Source organism: Chiloscyllium punctatum, chromosome 17, assembly GCF_047496795.1.
Source record: "Chiloscyllium punctatum isolate Juve2018m chromosome 17, sChiPun1.3, whole genome shotgun sequence".
NCBI lineage: Eukaryota > Metazoa > Chordata > Chondrichthyes > Orectolobiformes > Hemiscylliidae > Chiloscyllium > Chiloscyllium punctatum.
Genome location: NC_092755.1, coordinates 71,352,460 through 71,375,093, shown reverse-complemented (window position 1 = coordinate 71,375,093; position 22,634 = coordinate 71,352,460). Strand labels below are relative to the sequence as shown.

Here is a 22,634-nt window from a genome sequence, read left to right as displayed (position 1 = left end):
GTATAACTAATACACTTTATCTGCACACTATTAAATTCAAGTCTCCCCCTATTATATTAGCTCATACATATCTAGCCTCCAGCAGGTAAACGCATTAATTAAAACTGTGAGGACATGGTCATAACAGTAATTGACAATAATGAGCGATTCATTGTTTACGTTTTGGCTTTTAAAAAAAATAATTCACAGGATGAGGGCGTTGCTGGCTCAGCCAAAGTTTATTGTCAATCATTATTTGCCCAGCAGGCAACTAAGAGTCAACCAGTTTGTGGTCTGGAATCACTTGTAGACTGGACCAAATCAGGACAGTGCTTTGCTTCCCTAAAGGGCATTAATGAATCGGATCAGTTCCTCCAAAAATTGGCCATGATTTCATTAAGTTTTATTTTATTTCATTGAGTTCATATTCCACCAACTGCTATGGTAGAATTTGAATCTGAGTCCATTGAACGTTACCTGGGTCTCTGGATTAATAATCCAGTGATAATACCTCCAAGGCTTTCACCTAACTTAGTGTTTTGTTTAGTGAAGATGAATATATAAAACTGAATATGGTTTACAATTGGGAATGGAATTTTGTCAAATGTAGAGTTTTTGATTTAATGGTTTGGGGTGATCTGCATTGAAGTTGATAATTTTCAAAAGGAAATTTTGAGTTTCCATTTAATAGCTAAAAAGAAGACTTAAAAAGTTTCACAGTTAAGATGTTTACTGTATCAAAAGACTTAAAAATATTATCGACTAAAGATTTGACTTCTGGGCAGCTTCGAATGAAAAACCCAGTTTCAAAAAAAATTCACTACACAGGGTATATATTACACTGCCTTTTTAGCAGACATTCAATTCTTCTAGAAACAGCCAAAAATAATTTTTAGTTCTTGAGACTTTATTCTGTTCTTTTCCTTTCTCAGCCTAGTAACTTGTAACCCCAGAGCTGTATTTCACGGTAACAATATTAAAGCAAACCTCCCTCTACTACAAGCTGGGAAAACCTGCTGCTTTGCTAAAGCTCAAGAAATTGGTTCCTTATTGTGCTGTCACCCCCCCTCATTCTAGAAACAAAATTTAAATCCACAAAATGTTTGGGTTTTTAGACTAAACCTTTTATGTGAAAACTGAACCAAAAAAAACCTGACAATTAGTGGGGTTGCATATTTGTTGATCACCAAATATTCTGTTTTACAATTTGTGTATTTCTGTTTTGTTTATCGCATCAGGAATTCTGGAAGATCAACGCTTAAATAGTCTACAGAATGGTACTATTGAGCAACAGATTGGGAATGTGTGGTACAATGCTGCGCCATTATCGATATGGTGGCAAATTCCACAGTATGTAATGATTGGGGTCAGTGAAATATTCGCAAGCATAGCAGGTACGTTTGGAAAACTAAGCTATTAAGTCTTTAGCTTATGCAAATAATTATCACCGTACATCCCCAAAGTTTTTGTGTACACTAGTTGCTGTTGAACTTAAATCAATATTCTTTAAAAGCAGCAAAGTCCAGATAATTTCATTAGATGTAAATAACAAGTGTTGTGGATGTTTTATGAATGAGATTGTGATAAATTTGGAATTCATTTCTAGGTTACTGTGGGTGTATATTTTAACATTATTAAGATATGACCTGTTTGAATTTATGACAGCAAAATTCCACTTCAACCATTTTTTTACTCTAGGAAGCAAATATTGCCACCAAGATTTCATGCTCCTGCTTTAGTTTTTATTCAAAATGTCATAATGTACATGTACGTTTTCTTGCCTGTATAAGGATAGCCTATTCCAAGTACCAGTTGCACGTGCAACTTCAAAATTTGATTTGTTTTGTGTATGTTTCTACCTGTTTCACTGCCATCAAGAACAGTACTTTTTCTTGTTTATCTTCGAGCAATGTGTGCATCATTGGCTCGGCCAGTATTTATTGCTCATCCCTATTTGTCCTTGAGAAGGTGGTAGTAAGCTAATGTCTTGACCTGCTGCAGTCCAAGGGGTGTAGATACATTTAGTGTTGCTAGGGAATTCCAGGATTTTTGTCCCAGCAGCAGTGAAGAAATGGCAGCACAATGCCAACTCCAGGATGGTGTATAGTTTAAAGGGGAACCTGCAGGTGGTAGTGTTCCCATGCATCTGCCACTCCTGTTCTTCTGGGTTTTATTATGTGTAGATAAATTATTTGCTTCCTCTTTGGGACTTGATTAAGGTATTTTGAAAGTCATGCCACAGCAATATTGTATTCATCTCTGACACTTCAATATTTTAATTGTAGTTACACAGATCAAATACTTGATACTTTTTGATGCATCACATTATTAATCAAGGTGGAAGTTTAAAGTTGACCCTTCGATTTTTTTTTTTTCATTGCCAAATGCATTGAAATTCTTTCGGGGTCATGCTTTTAGTTTGCCTCTCATTCGATTGCATTTATTTCATTTAATGGAGCTGCTAGATAATGACTATATGGTGATATCAATCAGGTGCAATTGATTTGTAAGCCAATAAGACATTACTGAAATCAAGGTTAACATTGGGTATGTCGGGTACACACGACCAAATCCTGAAAGTTCACTGGTCCCAGTCGTGGTTTGATACATTTGGAATCTTTTGTGGCATTTTGTAGATATCCAGTGTCAAGTAAAGTGATCTGTGTAGTTATAGTAGTAATCACTACTCTTCTTTGGTAGTGTTAATTTCTAATTTTTTTAGATATAAAATAATCAGTGAGTTACTCAGCTAAGTACAGGTGTTTTTTTTAAAATCAATCTTCTTAAGAATAAAATCTGTGAATCAAATGTGGACTGTAAAATGCCAAATGTGCTGGCTTTATTGCACAAACTATATTTTGTGCATTCTACTGAATGTTAATTCCACTGCATGTTTTATCTGTAAACATAGCAAATTTTCCATTCTTTTGCCAGAATCATGGCATCAGGTAGATTAAAGCAACCCCCTTATCTTGTGATTGAATTAGTTATCCATCAACTTCCACATTAAAATAATATGGTCATTGTGTAATTACAAAATATAAACATAATTTTCAATCAAGCCTTCTTGGAACTCTTAAAATTGATGTTCATTTGCCCTGTACTTAGCGTAGTTCATCGGTTTGAAGCTAGCCAAGAAGTTGTCAGTAAGTAGCATTATATTGCAGCCCAGAATATATTGCAGTTTATTTAATAAGCTCACCCAGACTCAACCTAGTTGATCTTCTCGGAACTTCCTCCAATTCAGTATTTCTCCCCTCTGGTCAGAAGATCAAGATTGTTCACTGTATTCAAGGTCTGATCTAACTTGTGCCTTGCAGTTTTAGCAAGAACTCCCTATTTCATACTCCTGCTTTCCTTTTGAAATAAAGGCCAATATTCCATGTGTCTTTCCTGTTATTTTTTTTTTATCTTTTTATTCTTTTTTTTACATCAAAGGGCAATGCTGTGTGATCAAAACAGCGAAGGGGGTTGTCATCTTTTATTTTTTTTTTCTCTTTTTGTTTTTACCCCCACACTACCGCCTAATTGCGGTAGTGCTTATTTCTTTCCCCAGCACCCATGGTGTGTGTGTGTGTGTGTAGATGTGAGACACAGTGAAAGAGTCTTTCCTGTTATAGTCATTGTAGTGAGTTCCCTGATTGGACTAGATTAACAGTTCCAATCAGGGAACTCTGGCTGACAGATATAAACAGGAGTGTCAGAGGTCCTATGCTTTCTGAGAACTGGTTCTGACTGAGCTAGATCAGTGTCAAGAATGTAAATAAAGGGTAACATGGTGACAGGATACCAGCCTCTGAGGAGTTATTTCACCTATTATTCACTGAACTTGGATGCTGATGTTTTGTGATTCATGCATGTAGACCCTCAAAATTCCATTACTTTCTGTAGTCTTCCCATTTAAATGATATTCAGCTCCTCTGTTCTTCCTGCCATAGTGCATAACTTTGCATTCTAATATAGCTCTTTGTGAGATTAGATGTGGGGTGGGATTAAATGGGTAACAGTTCTTAGCATATCATGCAGCAGCTCCAATTAGCTGATTTTAAAAGTTTGAGACAGGAAAAGGAACAAGCAGGCAACCTGCTGCCAAGAGGTAGGTTGGAACTTTAAAATAGGTAAGTGAAGTTGAAAGCCACTCATTTATCCATTTGGCAGGGAGTTTCCAGCAGCTGAAACAAGGCAAGGACTCGGGGGGGGGGGGGGGGGGGAGGGGGGAGAAAAAATGTCTTTACATCGCTCCTTGTGGGGCAAGAAAGCCCCCACATTTCTTGATCATCAGAACCCTCCACTTTGGGGTCATAAATCTGATTTGCCTGCTACTGCTATGTCCCTCCTACTCAAATGGATGTAATAGGTTCCCCGCCTGGATGTTTACTTTATCAGTGGTAAAATACTCGCATTGTGGTGTTAAACGTCTGCATCAAAATTCAAGAACCACAGCCTGCCAGGTAACCCCAATGTTTTGCCCTCTGTTGTCAACTCCATCTGTCCCATTCATGTCACATCCCTCCGTAAATATCAGGTTTGCATCAGTTAGGGCACTTGACTAGTTTTCATTTGTTGACCTTAAAAATAGTTGTCTTGCAAGACCCAATACCTAGATGAATGCTCCACACCTTCAAATCCTTGTGGAGCTGTTTTAAATTTAAATATTTCAGCTAACTTTTTTCATTTGGAAGAATCCAGGCATCTTTTCCATCAGCCTCAGGAGTATGTGCCAGTGTTCATCTGGCATTCTGTTCCTTTTAAGGAGCATCCTCAGGTTGCTGATTGTGGCTTATGCAATGATATCACTGGGGGCATAGGCTCCTAGAACTGCCCCAACTGATTTGGGGAGTGAATCTATACTGTTGATGTTATTCTGCATCATACTCCAGCCATCCAGTGAACTGACCTAACCACCCCCTCATCTGGCATTAGCTATGTAAAATGCTTAAAAGGCATTGAGAAAATAATTCCTAGGGAAACCTAGAAATTCTCGAGACAAGCTTTTCTGCCATAAAGTTGGCAGCAGATTTGCCCAGGCCAAACTCCTCCAGACCTCTGTTTAATGGTGTAAATTTGAATTGAGGTAGAAATTGGGTTCCTCTCCATTTTCAGGTTCCCAAATCTGAGATCCACTCTAATGATTTATTTCAATTTGAAATTTGATGCTTTTAATCTTTTAAAAAGACGAGAAGTAAAAATTTGCAGTGCCACACTGAAAAGCTAGTATTGGTTTTAAATGTATTTGCTTAGATTATTTGCAGTTGCATGTAAACATTAATATTCAATTACTGCACTTCTGTATAATTAGTGTAATATATCAAATTGAACAGTAATTGGCTGAATATGTGGAACTGGAAGTTGTTGCCTTAGTTTTACTGTGTTATACATGTAATACAAATTAAATCTTGTACACTAAGCAATTTAAACTTTGTGACACCATATTGTATTTCTTTCCCATTTAAAGAGTAGCAAGTTACGAAATATAGGATAGAAAGTTATTTTCCAAATTAATTGGGGGGTGGTGGGGGGGGAGAAAATGGCAACAGATGGTGTTTGAAGTAAAAAATTGAGATATCATTCATTCATTTTGAACCTAAAGAAAGACAAAACTCTTCCCTCTGATGGGACGATCCAGAGCAAGAGCACATAACCTTAAAAATTAACTGCATTGATTGATGAAAGCATTTCCTTACACAAATGGATAATGGAAATCTCTACTCAAAACCCTTTGAGGATAGGCCAGTTGAGAATATCACCAGCTATTTCTGGCTAAATGTGCTCCAGGTAGCATTGGCCGAAGATATTCACAAAACTGGCATGGTGAGACTGGGTTCTAATGGGAAGTGCGTGCTAGAGACTGGCTTGGAAAGTAGGGATTAATATAAGGATTTACTGATTCTCTGTTGGGAATTCAAAATCCCTGCTTTGTGAACATATTTGAGGAATGACTGGGCTGTGGTCAAAGCTTTGCTGTATTTCCAGTCAGTTATTAAAAGAAATAGTGCAGGAATATTTTCAGCAAACCCATAAAAACAAATTTACTTCCACTGCTTTAGAGCAGAATCAGGGAGATTATTCCTCACAGGCCCAATCAGAAGTTCTACAGGGAAGACCTCCTGCTGGCTCAGGCTAACTCACTACTCTGAACACCAGTTTTAATTGGTAAATGGAACAAATTTGCTTTGAGGGTGTATCATGCTTAAAGCTTAGAAGGAAAAAGAAAGCTTTAGTCACTTTGTGCAAAAATTATTAATTTTTTTTTTCTCTCTCCAACTGTGTTTTTAATGAAGTAATTTGACTCCCTGCTTGTGCCCATCTCACTTACATGAACATTGGTTGCTCATACTTGATCACTCAATGAAATTCAAATCACACCAATCTCATCGCAACCTGCCAAAATCCAAGCCAATTGCATTCATGGCTATTGCTTTGGTTTGAAGAGGTCTGAATTGAATTGGGTGATACAAATCAGTGACAGTGACTAGTTATAATGGGAGTGGAATTCTTTTCCCCTTGGTTGCTGATGATGAATTAAGGGACTAATTTGTTTAAAACCTTTAAAATGTCTTCAAATGCTTTCTTTTGTCTTTGAGAGACTAATGCTAATTCTGCTGAGTTCCAAGACATCGAATGCATTGGCAATGCCAACATTTGTCCATTTCTATATTTAAATAATAGTTGCCCTATTTTTTTTAATCCGAAGCGCATGCCTCCAGTTTTCCTGTATTAAAATCCATCTACCAAGTTTTTGGCCACTCACTCAACCTGTGTATATCCCCATGCACATTCCTTGTGTTCTCATTACAACATGCCTTCCCACTTATTTTTGAATCATTGGCAAATTTGAATATATTAAAATCTGTCCCCTTCTCTAAGTCATTAATAGAGTAATTAGAGGTCCTATAACTCAGCCTTGTAGCATTCCACTAGTTGCATCTTTTCAACCTGTAAAAGAGTAATTAATCCTGTCTTTTTTTTTTATGTTAACTGATCCTCAAACCGTGCCAATATATTGCCCTCAATACTATGACCCCATATCTTGTGCACAAGCTTTTTAGGCAGGAACTTATTGAATGCCATCTAGAAATCCAAATAAGAGAAAGTGAGGACTGCAGATGCTGGAGATCAGTCAAGAGTGGTGCTAGAAAGGCACAGCAGGTCAGGCAGCACCCGAGGCGCAGGATAATTGATGGTTTGGGTATAAGCCTTTCATCAGGAATGAGGTTTGTGAGCCAAGGGAGCTAAGAGGTAAGTGGAAGGGGGGGGGTGGAGCTGAGGGAGGGAGTGCGTAGAGATAGCTGAGAATGTGATAGGTAGATGAAGGTTAGGGAGAAGGTGATAGGTCGGTGAGGAGGGTGGAGCGGATAGCTGGGAAAGATGATAGATCGGTCAAGCGGGTGGTGCCAAGTTGGAGGCTTGGGACTGGAATAAAGTGGGGGAAGGGGAAATGAGGAAACTGGTGAAATCCACATTAATCCAGTATGGTTGCCGGGTCGCAAAGGTGGAAGATGAGGTGTTCTTCCTCCAGGCATCGGGTGGTAAGGGTTTCGTGATGGAACTGGCCTGGGACCTGCATGTCCTTGGTGGAGTGGGAGGGAGCTTGAAGTGTTCAGCCATGGGGTGGTGAGGTTGGTTAGAATGTGGATTTCACCAGTTTCCTCATTACTCATCCCTTCTACCTTAACTCAGTCACAAGCCTACAACTCAGCACTGCTCTCTTGACCTGTCCATAGTCTTTACTATCTATCTGCTCCACCCTCCTCTTCAACCTATCACCTCCCCCATCCCCCACCTACACCTACCTATCACATTCTCAGCTACTCCCCCCAGCCTAGCCCCCCTCCCATTTATCTCTCAGCCCCCTTGGCTCACAAGCTTCATTCCTGATGAAGACCTTATGCCCAAAACATCGATCTTCCTGCTCCTTGGATACTGCCTGACCATCTGTGCTTTTCCAAATACACTACATCCACTAGTTCTCCTTTATCAACTCTGCTTGTTACGTCCTAGAGGAACTCTTAAATTTTGTCAAATGTAAGTTCCCTTTCACAAAGCTGTGTTGACTCTTTGTTCATATTAAAATTTTTTAAAATGTCTTGCTATTCCTTCCTTAATGGACCTTTACGTTTTCCAACAGCAGATAGTTTCCTACTTTCTAGCTCTCTCCTTCTTGAAAAGCAAGATCACGTTTACTATTTTCCAATCTGCTGGAACAGTCCAACAATCCAGAGAATTCTTTCAATCGATACACAAAACTCTTGGATACAAGCCATCAGGTTCTGGCAATTTGTCTGCCTTCAGTCCTCATTTTGTCAAATACTTTGACCCTTATGTCATAAGTCATAGAGTCATAGAGATGTACAGCATGGAAACAGACCCTTCGGTCCAATCCATCCATGCCAACCAGATATCCCAACCCAATCTAGTCTTACCTGCCAGCGACCGGCCCATATCCCTCCAAACCCTTCCTATTCATATACCCATCCAAATGCCTCTTAAATGTTGCAATTGTACCAGCCTCCACTACATCCTCAGGCAGCTCATTCCAGACACTTACCACTCTCTGCGTGAAAACGTTGCCCCTTAGGTCTCTTTTATATCTTTCCACACTCCCCCTAAACCTATGCCCTCTAGTTCTGGACTCCCCGACCCCAGGGAAAAGGCTTTGTCTATTTATCCTGTCCATGCCCCTCATAATTGTGTATACCTCTATAAGGTCACCCCTCAGCCTCCAATGCTGCAGGGAAAACAGACCCAGCCTGTTCAGCCTTTCCCTGTAGCTCAGATCCTCCAACCCTGGCAACATTATTGTAAATCTTTTCTGAACCCATTCAAGTTTCACAACATCTTTGATAGGAAGGAGACCAAGATTGCACGCAATATTCCAACAGTGGCCTAACCAATGTCCTGTACAGCCGCAATATGACCTCCCAACTCCTGTACTCAAAACTCTGACCAAAAAAGGAAAGCATACCAAATGCCGCCTTCACTATCCTATCTACTGTGACTCCAATTTCAAGGAGCTATGAACCTGCACTCCAAGGCCTCTTTGTTCAGCAACACTCCCTAGGACCTTACCATTAAGTGTATCAGTCCTGCTAAGATTTGCTTTCCCAAAATGCAGCACCTCGCATTTATCTGAATTAAACTCCATCTGCCACTTCTCAGCCCTTTGGCCCATCTGGTCCAGATCCTGTTGTAATCTGAGGTAACCCTGTTCGCTGTCCACTACACCTCCAATTTTGGTGTCATCTGCAAACTTACTAACTGTACCTCTTATGATCGCATCCAAATCATTTATGTAAATGACAAAAAGTAGAGGACCCAGCACCGATCCTTGTGGCATTCTACTGGTCACAGGCCTCCAGTCTGAAAAACAACCCTCCACCACCACCCTCTGTCTTCTACTTTGAGCCAGTTCTGTATCCAAATGGCCAGTTCTCCCTGTATTCCATGAGATCGAACCTTGCTAATCAGTCTCCCACGGGGAACCTTGTCGACCGCCTTACTGAAGTCCACATAGATCACATCTACTGCTCTGCCCTCATCAATCTTCTTTGTTTGTTACTTCTTCAAAACCTTTCCTCCCATTTGGACTTCGCTTTTCTGATTATCTTTTGGGGTGTTTGCAGTGCTGTCCACTATGAAGACCAATGCAAAATATTGGTTTAAATTATCTGTCATTTCCCTGTTATAATTTTGTGTGGTGCATCTTCTAGGGGTCCCTTATTTGCATTAGCAACTCTCTCTTTTCATGTACTACATTTATTGCAAGTCTGTTCCTATAATCAATTTTCTTCCCTTTTTATTAGCTTTTTTAGTCACTTGTTGTTAGTTCCTAAAGCTTTGCCAATCCTCTGTCTGTCACTAGTTTTCACTACTTAATTTGCCTTGATGTTTGAGTACATACACTCCTTAGCTGCCTTTAACAATGGTTGGTTCATCCTTCTCAGCAAGCCTTCCTTTTTGACTGGAAAAAATGTTGCTGAGTGCTATGAAATATCTACTTAAGTGTCTTGCACAGCTCCTTGACTGATCTTCTGTTAGATTATTTTCTTGTTCTTCACACCTTTTGTAATTACCCTTATTCATGTTGAGGACACTTGTTTGAGACCCGAATTGCTCTCATTTGAAACTCTGTTGTGATCTCTACTCTCTAGAGAATCTTTAACTAGGACCTCATTGTACATTACTGGTCTGTTCCCAGATGGGTTATGTTGCGTGATGCTCTAAGAAACATGCACTCTATAAAGTTGCCTTCTCAGTTATCTTGCCCATCTCATTTGCCCAGTCAGTTTGCAGATTAAATCCACCCAAGACAATTGTAGTGCCCTTGAATGCTTCCATTCCTCCAAGGCATTCCCTCCTCACACCCCAATGGTACCTTCTATGCAATCGCAGAAGGTGCAACACCTGCCCATTTACCTCCTCCACCCTCACTATCTTAAGCTCCAGATGCACCTTCCAGGTAAAGCAGTGACTTACCTGCACTTCACTCCATGAAGTCTAATGAATTCACCATGGTCTGCTGTACATTGGAGAGACGAAATGCAAATAGGGCAGCCGCTTTGCAGAATACCTACATTCTGTCTACAAAAATGACCCTGAACTTCCTGCTGCCTGCCACTTCAACACACCATTGTGTTCCCTGTCCAATGTCTGTCTCAGGCTTGCTGGAGTGTTCCAGTGAATCGAACACCATTGGAAGAACAGCATTTCATTTCCTGCTTACCTTCAGGATTTGACATTACTGTCTAATTTATGCCATCTATTGTCAGACCCATGCAATCCAAAACTGTGACTCTAGGAATTCTTGTGCTGCTTCTTCCTTGGTAAGATTGAGTTCTGATTTATACCTGCACTTCAATTTTAACTCTGTGAAGCAAACATTAAAAATTTGAGAGCATGTTTGCTTAGGTACTAGAAGGGTTATGAAGGGTACTGAAGGGTTATTTCAGAATTAAAATGTAAATTGTTATTCACTTTTTTGCTTTGACAATGTGTGAGATAAAAGATATACTGCTTACATTTTGATTCAAAGCTGGAAAGTAATTTCAGTTGACCAAAGATGAATCTTTATCCAACTCTGTTTGAAATTGTTAAAATTGCACCTAAAATGTGCTTTTCACTTTGTGCTTTTCAGGTCTGGAGTTTGCTTACTCAGCTGCCCCCAAATCAATGCAAAGTGCTATCATGGGCCTATTCTTCTTCTTTACTGGAGTTGGTTCCTTTGTTGGGTCAGGGCTTTTAGCCCTAGTATCTGTTGATTGGATTGGTTGGATGAACTGCAAGAGTGATTTTGGTATGTAAATATGTTTTGATGCCAATAGATTAGAGCTTTTAGTGTGTAAGACTGCATTTAGCCAAAAATAGTCCCAAGATTAGTTTTCCAAAGCAATGGAAGAGTTTTTTAAAAAGCTGTTTATCTTGTTAACAACATATATAGTAGAGCAATTAAATGTAATTATTTCATTGTTTCTCATATTGAAAAACAGTTTGATGTAGGCAGCTTGAAATGCCACTGGGAAGAGTGCCAACATTTTGACCTAGTGACACTGAAGGAACAGTGGTATTTCAAAGTTAGGACAGTGACTGGCTTGGAGGGGATCACGCAGGTTGAAGTGTTCCCAGGTTACTGATGCCCTTGTACTTTTGGATGGCAGTGGTCATGGTTTGGAAAGTGCCATCTGATTTGAGTCTGGGTGAATTTCTATAGTACATCTTTGTAGATAGCAAATGCTACTGCTTCTGAGCATTAGTTGTGAAGGGAGTATTTGTTTGTGAACATGGTACCAGTCATGTAGGCTGTTTTTGTTCTGGATGGTATCAAGCTTCTTGAGTATTGTTGAGTTGCACTCAACCAAGCAAGCTGGAAGTACTTCATCATACTTCTGACTTGTGTCTTGATGGCAGGCAGATTTTGGATAGTTGGGTGGTGAGTTACTTGCGGCAGGATTCCTCACCTCCAACCTGCTCCTTTGGAATCTATAAGGCTGGTCCAGTTCAGTCTTGAGTCAATGGTTTCTGTTAGTGGGAAGTTTTGTGATGATTGATTGATTACGCTATTGAATATTGAGGGATGATGGTTAGATTCTCTTTTATTGGAGATGGTCATTGCCTTGTACTTGTGTGGTGCAAATTACTTGTCACTAGCTACGTTTGAAAAGACTGCATTGGCTGTGAAAAGTTGGAGTGGATTTGTTTTCGTGCATTTCAAATGCGCAAATCATTAATTACTACTTTATAGTTGCAGTGAAGTGATTCCGACTAGGCTAATTATTGTTTAGTTTTTGGTAAACATATTTTCAATCACCTCATCTCATTATAAAAGGTTTAAGTGATTCCTTGAAGTTGGGCGGCACGGTGGCACAGTGGTTAGCACTGCTGCCTCACAGCGCCAGAAACCTGGGTTCAATTCCCGCCTCAGGCGACTGACTGTGTGGAGTTTGCACGTTCTCCCCGTGTCTGCGTGGGTTTCCTCCGGGTGCCCCGGTTTCCTCCCACAGTCCAAAGATGTGCAGGTCAGGTGAATTGGCCATGCTAAATTGCCCATAGTGTTAGGTCAGGGGTAAATGTAGGGTATGGGAGGGTTGCACTTCGGCGGGGTGGTGTGGACTTGTTGGGCCGAAGGGCCTGTTTCCACACTGTAAGTAATCTAATAAGTGAGTAACAGAGGCATTGAATATTTAAATACCAATAAGCCAGAATGCTGGCTGTTATCTGATAGGTTCAACTTGATTCTGTCAGTAGGTCAACTGATTATTAATAGTCATATAAAATAACAGGAAAAATTAGCAGTGATACATATTAAAAAGACAGTTTGGCTGTGTTTTGTGTTAAAGGTGTCTTAGATAATTGCTCTTTTTTTCCTAACAAGACCATCTGTGATCAAGTATAACCCCACAATGATTTATTGAAAGTTTAAACGCAGCACAACCCTATAGAGTAAGCAAATGATTCTCAGTATTTGCATTTCTAACTAGTTGTCTCCCATGTTTATATATACATATTTTCCTATTTGATTTGAGAAAACGTTAAGAATGTCTTTTTGCTTTTGTTCTTAAGTATGCTTGTCAAATAATATTTGATCATTGAAATTAAATGCCAATAAGAATCATTCTGTCTGACATAAGATACAAACTAATGGGATGTTGAATTATACTTTCACCAGGTTTTGTACTAAATCCAACTACTGTGAATGGCCAATATTTACTAATCAATAGCAAATAAATTAAATCCAATTAAATCAAAATAAATTCCAAAGGGTGAGGATACAAAAAGTGAAAGACTTCCATACGATATGCACTCTATAAAAAGATAAGGCATTGACAATGTTATGAAACAAGTGGACAGATTAATCCAAGACAAAACATTGGTTCCAACAATCTTCATTCATTCAGTTTGATAAAGGGCTCATGAGATTCCTATATGATAGATGTAGGATGCAAGCAAGTATTGATTCATTTAAAAGTGGAGATGGAAAGTTGAAAACTGTAGACAGAAATAACTTATTTAATTTTTGTTTTACATTTCACATTCAAGAGAAGGCAAAGTCATTCTTTAAATTTTCAGAAACAACAAAGGCTGGGGAATGTAGTATTTGCATGTAAATATGGTAAATAGTCTTAAAATAATTCTTAGTAACAATAATAGTGCAAGTAACTCAAACCAACAGTTTTAGTGATTGGTAAAGCTGGAGTTAACCTCAGTTTAACGGTCATTTTGTGCATTCTAAATCAATGAACCACTTTTTAGCTTTTACTACATGAGCATAAGACTGAGAATGAAGTTCAGATAGACCTAGCATCCATAGAGCAATATGATTAATATTTGTTACACTGAAAGCCTGTTGGACAAACAAAGTTCATTAGTTTCACATGAATTCTGGAAACTGATATCTTGAACTTCAATTGTGGTGGTTTGCCAAAAATGCTACTGATCGCGTGTAGCATAGGCATTATGGATGAATTTATAGTTGATTTTTCTGAAAACATTTGTTGATAGTTCAACTAACTTCAGTAGCATCTGGATAATAAGGTAACTGGACCAAAGGGTGACAGATTCAAAGGCCTGAATTTCCATTTTCCAGTAGTGGTGAACACAGAGGTTTAACATGATGGAAGGACTCACCTGTACTACCGCCTCAGGAGAATTCGCTTACACTAAAATCCAGAAGTGGGGGTGATAGATCTGTCTTTCCTGTGTTTAAAGCAGCTGGAATCATTAGTTTGGAAACGTTGGCCTGTTTGCCCTCAACTTGAACTGTTTGTTTATTTGTTTCTGTGCGAGATGATAATACTAATAATCACAGTTATAAATTGAGGAGTCAGCTCTCCAAATGTCTGTTTACTGTGTCAAGATAAGCAGATGGTTGTTAATTATGAACAAAAGTGTTTCAAGAACTGACGGTGGTGGATGGAGTGGCAGAACAGAGGGGTCAGAGAAGCTGTAGATGTTCGAGGGAAGGGGTGTTTGGAAGACATGAATTTTGCAGTTATTTTCTTTTTGGCCTGGACCACCTTCTTAGGGGCTGAGAGCCACACTTGCCACTAAATGGAATGTCTAGGTCAAAGTCAATGAACATAACATTGAGTCGTGGAAGCAAGGAACAAATGAAGGAGTATGTATTAAATTGAATGATGAAGTAGCATGCAGACCCAAACATTATATCAAAGAAAGAACAATAGTCTCTTTCATATGTGGTTTTACGTCTACTGGACACCCCAAAACATTTCACAGCCAATTAGCTACCTATGAAGTATACAGTTTGTCCAGCATTCAAATTCCACATTGCCATATTGTACGAAAAGGAGTGAAATAAGTAATCATTTACAGAGGAACCACAATTATCCGAATGAGATGGGCAGACAGTATTTCGTTTGGATAATTGATTATTTGGATAATCGGTTTGACCTTAAACAAGGGAAGCCATACTGAGCGAACGAACACTGTGCTATACTGGCGAGTTTGTTTTAATCTATAATTTTGATGAGTCAACTATGCAAACAAACTAATCTTTGCATTCTGCAAATTGCAGGTTAAAATGAGAAGGACTAAACCTTTACCATCACATAAATATGAAATCCCAGCATTAAACAAGGTCCCGAACAGCTTCCACAATCACAAGAGCATTTGTCCGTTTCCGTGAACTGTGTTGCGCTAGAAAGACAGAAGCACTGCCTCGCACATGTGTTTACTTCCTCTGCCTTTTATTTTGTCATGAATGGCCCAATAAAGTGACAGGATTTGTAACTAACCTTTACGTAAAAAAAATATCCAGTTGCTGATGCATGAAGTGCTTGTGTTTCTTTGTTTTTGCCATCATTTTCACTGTTCTTCAGTACAGGTAAATTGAATACACTTACCTCTGATGTAATGTTTTTATGGGACCTTGAGGTATAGTTTGGATGATCCAAAATTTGGATAATCAAGGTTCCTCTGTAATCAGTTTTGGTGAAGCCCATTGAAGGGTAAATGCTGACCAGAATAACTGTGAGGACTCCTTTTTATTTTTGAATTGTGCTTTCTGATCTGTTAGGTTCAGCTGACTGAACAGACAGGCACTGTCCCTCTAGCCATTTATACACCAGACAACACTCTCAACCACATAGCCTTCTCTTAGTGCTGCACTGGCATTGAAGCCCAAATTGTGTGCTCAAGTATCAGAAATAGGGCTTGAAGTCATGACCTTCTGAATCCAAGCCAAATGTCCTACTGCCTAGTCAAGATGATTATATAATAAAGTTGTCAGCATTAGCGGATGAGTGAAGTTTAAAAATAAAGTACTGAATCAAAAACATATAAAGTGTGAACTATCCAATAGGTCACCATTATCTGTAGACAGATAAGTTATAAATCTGAAGTGGTTATGTAGTTTTGTGTATGTAAGGGGATATATCACATCAATTTTATGACACTATGGTCTTTTGCTATAAATTCTGTATCCTATGATCCTGCCCCACTAGCTACCTGATAAAGGAGCAGTGCTCTAAAAGCTAGTACTTCCAGAAAAATCTGTTGGACTATAACTTGGTGTTGTGATGTTTAACTTTATAAGGGTCAAGATAATAAAAATTGTAAAGAGTACTGTAATACCATGAGTGTACAGTCTCCATCACTTGTCTTCTCCTTTTGCTTCTGCATTGTCGTCATAGGCATTTCTAATTCTACCTGGAGCTTTGTAAAGCTCTTACAATCTTGCCACAATTGGCAAAATGCTGATTACACTTGTCAGGCTGAAATCTATATCTCTACCTTTCTCACTGTGAATTTAATTTCTCCAGTCATCATCTCACCAGTTTCTGGACTTCATCCTATATGAAATTGAATTTACCTAAAACTCCCTTATCTGCATATTATTTCTGTCTTATTTCACTTGGACTGGAAATAGATTAGACAGCTGCATCATAATTTGTGGTGAAAATATTCAGTAGCTTATACATAACTGATGGAATGCTTTAGGGTATCTGCCAATATCAGGAAACAAAGACAATTGAAACAGCAAGAACTAGATTTATGTCAATGCTGTATTGGAATGAAGAAACATAACTATTCCAATGAAATATCATCGTTTTTGAAGCAACCACTGCTAGATAAATGAGTAAGCAATCTTTTTTAATCCCCATTCCAAAAAGATTGCAATACCATAAGCATTCCTATTTTGTCTATCTGTAGTACTTGTTTAGTAACAGACAGGTTTGCTTGCAGGTGAATTATTTCATTGTTATTATGATTTTGCGACTGAATCACCTCAACAACTGACTCAACTTGCAGCTTATAATTTTTTTAATAAGCCAAGCAATTTTTTTCCTGTTTTCAAGGCTACAAATGTTGATCATTAGTAAGTTATATTAACAGTTACTTAGGCGAAAGTCAGTAATGTCTACCATATTTTAAATTTAAATTTTACACATACACTAATCTAGAAATGTAGAGTATTTAAAATGACAATGTTTTTATGGGAAAGGTCCTACAGAATCTAACATGGGTTTTAATAGAGAAATATAATTTCATTTAAAATTCTTGAATTTAAAACGCCACTTTTCAGGAATACAACAATGCTAAGTAAGGACTTATTACAATAGGTTGCAGACACATGAAGTGGTGGATGAGGGTGGGAAAAAAGGACAAAAGTGAAGGTCTGGAGACAGGAAAGGTTAAATAACAAAGGTACAGGTCTAACGGAAATGTTAATTATCTTTTGCTCGCGCTCACTCTCTTTTGCGCTCACTCTGTGTTGCTCTTGCGCTCTCTCTCCTTCTCTTGCGCGCTCTCTCTCTCTCTCTCTCTCTCTCTCTCTCTCGCCTTCTCCTTTTTGCGCGCTCTCTCTCTCTCTCTCTCTCTCTCTCTCTCTCCCTCTCTCTCTCTCTCTCTCTCTCTCTCTCTCTCTCTCTCTCTCTCTCCTCTTTTGCGTTCTCTCTCTCTCTCTCTCTCTCTCTCTCTCTCTCTCTCTCTCTCTCTCTCTCTCTCTCTCTCTCTTTTGCGTCCTCCCTCCCTCTCTCTCTCTCTCTCTCTCTCTCTCTCTCTCTCTCTCTCTCTCTCTCTCTCTCTCTCTCTCTCTCTCTCTCTCTCTTCTTTCCACCCCCCCCCCCCCACCCTGCTCGCGCGCTCTCCTTCTCTCGTGCGCTCTCTATAATCTTCCAATTCTCCAATACAGTAGCAATGACAGTTCCAGATGACTGGAGAAATGTAAATATTAACTTTTTAAAAAGATTATAAGAATAAGCTGAAGAAATACTGTTTAATCTTGGTGAGCAAGCATTTAGTAACTAATTGAGACAAAATTAAGTTACTTGCATTATTTGGGTTAATTAAGGAAAATCAACACCGATTTCTGTTATAATCGAATTGATCCTTATTAGTGTCTTTCATTAGCTTAGCTCAGTTTTTGAGAAGCAGATTTCACCCTGTATGCTGTAACAAGTCAAAATTTTAATGTATTTTAACTGTTTTATTCCCCTCCAGGTAACATCAACAAATGTCATATGGACTACTATTTCTTCCTACTAGCAGCCATACAGTGTGTAACGCTAATTATTTTTATTGTGGTATCTGTGACATTTGATCATCACAAAACCAAATCTGGTAAACTATTCATCAATGGAAGAAGGTAAAGTGAAGAACTGAAGCATTATCAGACAAGGAAATAAAAATGAGCCAGTACTTGAGACATGCAATTATTATGAAAATACTTGTAACTCCTTTCTTCAACAAGTAATGGATTGGCTAGTAGTATTCCTTGGCTCACCACCTGCAAACTGAATCTTTTAGGTTGCCTGAAAGATGGTTGAGGTTCAACATGTGGGACACTACAAGTAATTTCAGAGTTTACTGGCAGATAATGAGGTTGTTCAAGTATTATTTTCTTCGCTTTGTCAAGGCAATACTTCTTTTATATCTACTTCTGTTCTTCATTGCCTCAAAGAAATATTCATGACTTTCTGATGTATTGTAAACTTTGAATATTAAGTGAAAGGTCCATTTGTTTGTTTTGAGATTTGTTGAACCTAATGTCATTTTTAGTGTAAGTGAACATTAAGAGTATTTTAATAAACTAGGTAATTTTTTAATGTTATTTTTGTTAGCTCAGTGTTAATCAAGTTCTATGTTTTATTAATTTTATCTTTTTATGAATATAAAGGTCAATGCCCTTTTAAGCACATCCGTAAAACAGCTGAAAATATAATTGCATCATTAGCAATTCTGTAAATCATGTTTACAACCAGAAGACTGAGGGGAATCTATCTTGCCAATAGCCAGTTGACTAATAAATAGATACGTTACAAAAATTAAAGCTATATAGTAAATGACATCTGATCTTGCAAAATGCATATAGTAGAGATTTGCACATTGTGGCCAGTTTACAACTTAACTGCTGTTTTTATGACTAATTTGAATTCTCTAAACTTTTTCCCTTATCTAATGATAGTAGTTGAGCCATCTGGCTGTTCGGCAACAGTATTTTTTCGTTTTTTTTTTAACTGACTGGGAAAGGCATTTATGATTGGGAGCTGAATCTTTCAAAGGATTGTTTTGAATACGCTGTAAAATTATGTATTACCAAATAAATGTAACTTGTTTTAAATGTAAAACTATCTCTTTACCTATATTGTACAAGTAGGTGAAAAGGTGCTGCCAAACTTACAATGATTTGTTTTCAGGATAACTCTTTTATAATTGAATTTCCCTTGCACAATTCTGAATACAGTTAAACTTGATTATCCACATTTGTTATTTCCTGCAGAGTAGTATATCCATGAAAGTTTTGGAATAAATAGAGTAAATCCCAGGAATTGGGATTTGGTTCATGGCAACCAACCTACAGTATATAATTTTAGTATTTCAAATTAGTTCTACAGACTCTGTTCTTGACTCAGCATAGCATGTTAGGATGGCTAGCCTAGATGGTGTATATACTAGTCCTGAAGATCTGATACCTTAGTCTCAAGTCTTAACTCTGGAAACCAGATTACCGATATCGGTAAAGAACAACATATTTGAAACTTTAAAAGATGTGTGGCCATATCTAAACAAGCAGGCAACTCAATTATACCAAAGTAACTCCAATATGCTTTTACATTTGACATAGACAGACATCTCAAGGTTTCAGAGGAATGTGGAAAAAAACATCGACTCTGAGGAAGGGTGTCCAAAATTTTGTTCAGAGGCAGGTTTCAAATTAGGCCATGAAGAAAAAGGCAGATGTCTGAGATTTAGGGATAACCAAGAAAGGTACAGCACAAAAACAGTTCCTTTGGCCCACTGAGATTGCACCAACACACATGCCTTTTTAACCTGAAAGCTTTTTGCCTCCGCACAGTCCTTATCCCTCTAGTCTCTGCCTATTCATATATCTGCCAAGATGCCTCTTAAATGTTGCACTTGTATCTGCACCCACCACCACCTCTGGCAGTACATTCCAGGTACTTACCTGGAACTTACCCTTTGTTTTTGTTTTAAAAAAAACATGCCTCTTACATCTCCTTTAAACTTTTACCTTAAACTATGTCGCCAGGAAATTGACATCTCCCCCTGGGAGAAAGACTCCCACTATCAAGTCTGTCCGTGCCTCTCATAATTTTGTAAACTTCTGTCTGTTTGCCCCTCCTCCTGTGTCATTCAAATGAAAATAAACCAAGTTTGTTCATTCTCTCCGCATTACAAATACCCTCCAAATTGGCAACATCCTGGTAAGCTGTTTCCGTACCCTCTCCAAAGCCTCCACATCCTTCTGGTAGTGTGGTGACCAGAACTGTACACTATTCCAAATGTGGCTTGACTGAAGTTTCAAATGGCTATAGCATGGTTTGCCAATTTTTATACTCTGTCTCCACCCAAGAAGCTCATTTGCCTTCAACCTTCTAGACCACATAATCCACTAATGTTGCCACTTTCGTGGAACTTGAAGAGTGTGGTGCTGGAAAAGCACAGCCATTCAGGCCGCATCTGAGGAGCAGGAGAGTTGGCATTTCAAGTATAAGCTCTTTATCAGGAATGTGGAGACGTGGCTGTGGTAGTGTGTCTGCTTCAGGACATGGCTGTAGAGCTTCAGCGTAGAGGAGACTACCTGAGGGGGTGCAGTGAGAGCGACTTATTCAGATACTTGTAGAGGGAGGAGGGGGATGCCTTCAAGGTAGGCATCTTTGGAAGAGGCTTCGCAGTAAGGTTATAATCAACTAGTAGAAAGCGAGGAATACAGATGCTGGACATCAGAGTTGAAGAGTGTGGTGCTGGAAAAGCATAACTGGTCAGACAGCATCAGACATTCTAAGATTGGGGTGATTCAAGATGGCGGCAGTCTTAAGTGGTGTGGTCTGCTGTGTTGGGCTCTGTGCCATACCCCCGGGCAAGGTGGAACTTAACCCGCCCCCACACACACACGCGCACACACACTTTACCAACCACCCACAGGAGAAAAAAGTATTCAGTAAACTTACTGATTATTTGGAACTGCTGAAATTGTCTGGGACAGCTTTAAGGCCAGGGGGAAGTCCAGGAAAGGAAAGGGGCCTAAAGGAGTACAGCAGTCAGGGCACTCCCCTACTGCATCAGGAGTGCCTGCAGTCAGTGCTCAAGTCTCCCGGGATGGCCCCTTTGGATCCAGCAGGACAGCAGCACTCACTCTGAGATTGTCAAACTCCTGAGAGTGGATTCAAGCAGACAGTTGAACCACTGTCTGCCATTCTTTAAAAAGCACGAGCAGGAAATCCAGCTGCTGGAATGAAGACTCGACGCAGTGGAGGTGAGGACTGCACCATCTGAGACCGTAGCAGAGCTCTCAGGAGGAAGAATCCGAATGCTGGAAGACCAGGTTCGGATCCTTCAGGATTACGTTGATGACCTGGAAAACAAAAATAAAAGGAAGAACTTACGGATCGTGGGTCTCCCGTAGCGTGAAGGAGGCGAGGACCTCGTAGGCTTTCTGCAGGGATGGTTCCCAAAGTTCCTGTGGTTGGAGTTTGAGTCAGGCCTGGTGAGCGTGGAGTGGGCCCACCAGATCGCAATGTGCAGATCCAGGCTGGACCCGCGCCCCAGCACAGTCCTAGTGCAGCTCCTGTATTATAGAGAAAAGCAGTTAATAGTGGAAACAGAAAGAAAATTGGAATGGAACTCAGAAGCTTTAATGTATAAAGGTTCAAGAATAATGTTTTTGCAGGAGTCCTGACTAAGAAGAGAAGGACATTTGATGTGAAAAAAGAATTAAGGGACCTGAACATTCAATACTCCATGAGGTACCCGGCCGCGTTGCGTTTCGCCCATGGGGGTATGGTATATAACTTTTGACTCCACAGAAATGGCGAAGGAATTTGCGAAATCTTTGAAATGAAGCACCTGAACCGGAGTGGGAGGAGAGAAGGCATCTTTGCAGACAATGGCTTGGCGTTTTTTCTATTATCCCCCCCCCCTTTCTACTTCCTTCTTCCCCTCTCTTTGTTTTGTGGTTATTGGTTTTATATGTACAGTTTTGTAAAATTGGAATTATTTTATATATTGTTTGGTTGTGTATTATCTAGGTTTTCTTTTTTTTTACTGCTGTTCTCTTGATTTTTTTTATTGGGTCTGGCAATATCTGTGGCTGAGATGAGTGGGTGGTGGGGGATGGGTATCCATTGTTAATTTTCAGAATGTAAATAACAGGTTTTCTTTTGTGAATTGCCTGGGGTGGGGCTAGGGCACAGCCTCAGCTAGAGGGAGTTAAGATGGTAGTAAGGATTGGGAGGGGTGCCCCTATGGGCAAGGGGACAGATCTCGAGCAAATTGGGGGTTATTTGGGTGTATGTTTCAGTTAAATGTAGTTTTTTTTTAACTTGTAGTTGTTTTTATAGGAATAGTTCTTAGATCTCAGAGTTAATACTTTTGTAACTCATCACGCCTCCTGGGAAACCATGGGCTGTCCTAGATGACCATGGCTAGTGATTTGTTCACCTGGAATATAAAAGGGAGCCATTCTCCGTTTAAAAGAAAGAAGGTCTTATCAAGCCTCAGGAAGGAAAGGGTGGACATTGCCCTGCTGCAGGAGAAGCATCTAACTAATAAGGAACATGTGAAACTGCAGCAAGGGGGGTTGTGAAAGAGTATTTTTCTCATCCTTCAGCTCTAAGAGTAGAGGAATGGCTATACTGATAAAGAAGGAACCTCCCTTTCCAGGTAATTGAGCAGATTAA

The 22,634-nt window shown here is 39.4% G+C and overlaps 1 protein-coding gene across 1 annotated transcript in view; it reads left to right on the top strand.

The window, feature by feature from the left end:
* Positions 1 to 19,061, top strand: part of slc15a4 (solute carrier family 15 member 4) — a 71,557-nt gene extending 52,496 nt beyond the window's left edge. Inside the window, exons 6-8 of the mRNA XM_072587398.1 lie at positions 1,218 to 1,373; positions 11,114 to 11,272; positions 17,935 to 19,061. Coding sequence (XP_072443499.1) covers positions 1,218 to 1,373; positions 11,114 to 11,272; positions 17,935 to 18,083 — 464 coding nt within the window. The 3' untranslated portion in view covers positions 18,084 to 19,061. The remainder of the gene's footprint in view (positions 1 to 1,217; positions 1,374 to 11,113; positions 11,273 to 17,934) is intronic.
* Positions 19,062 to 22,634: the final 3,573 nt, after the last annotated feature.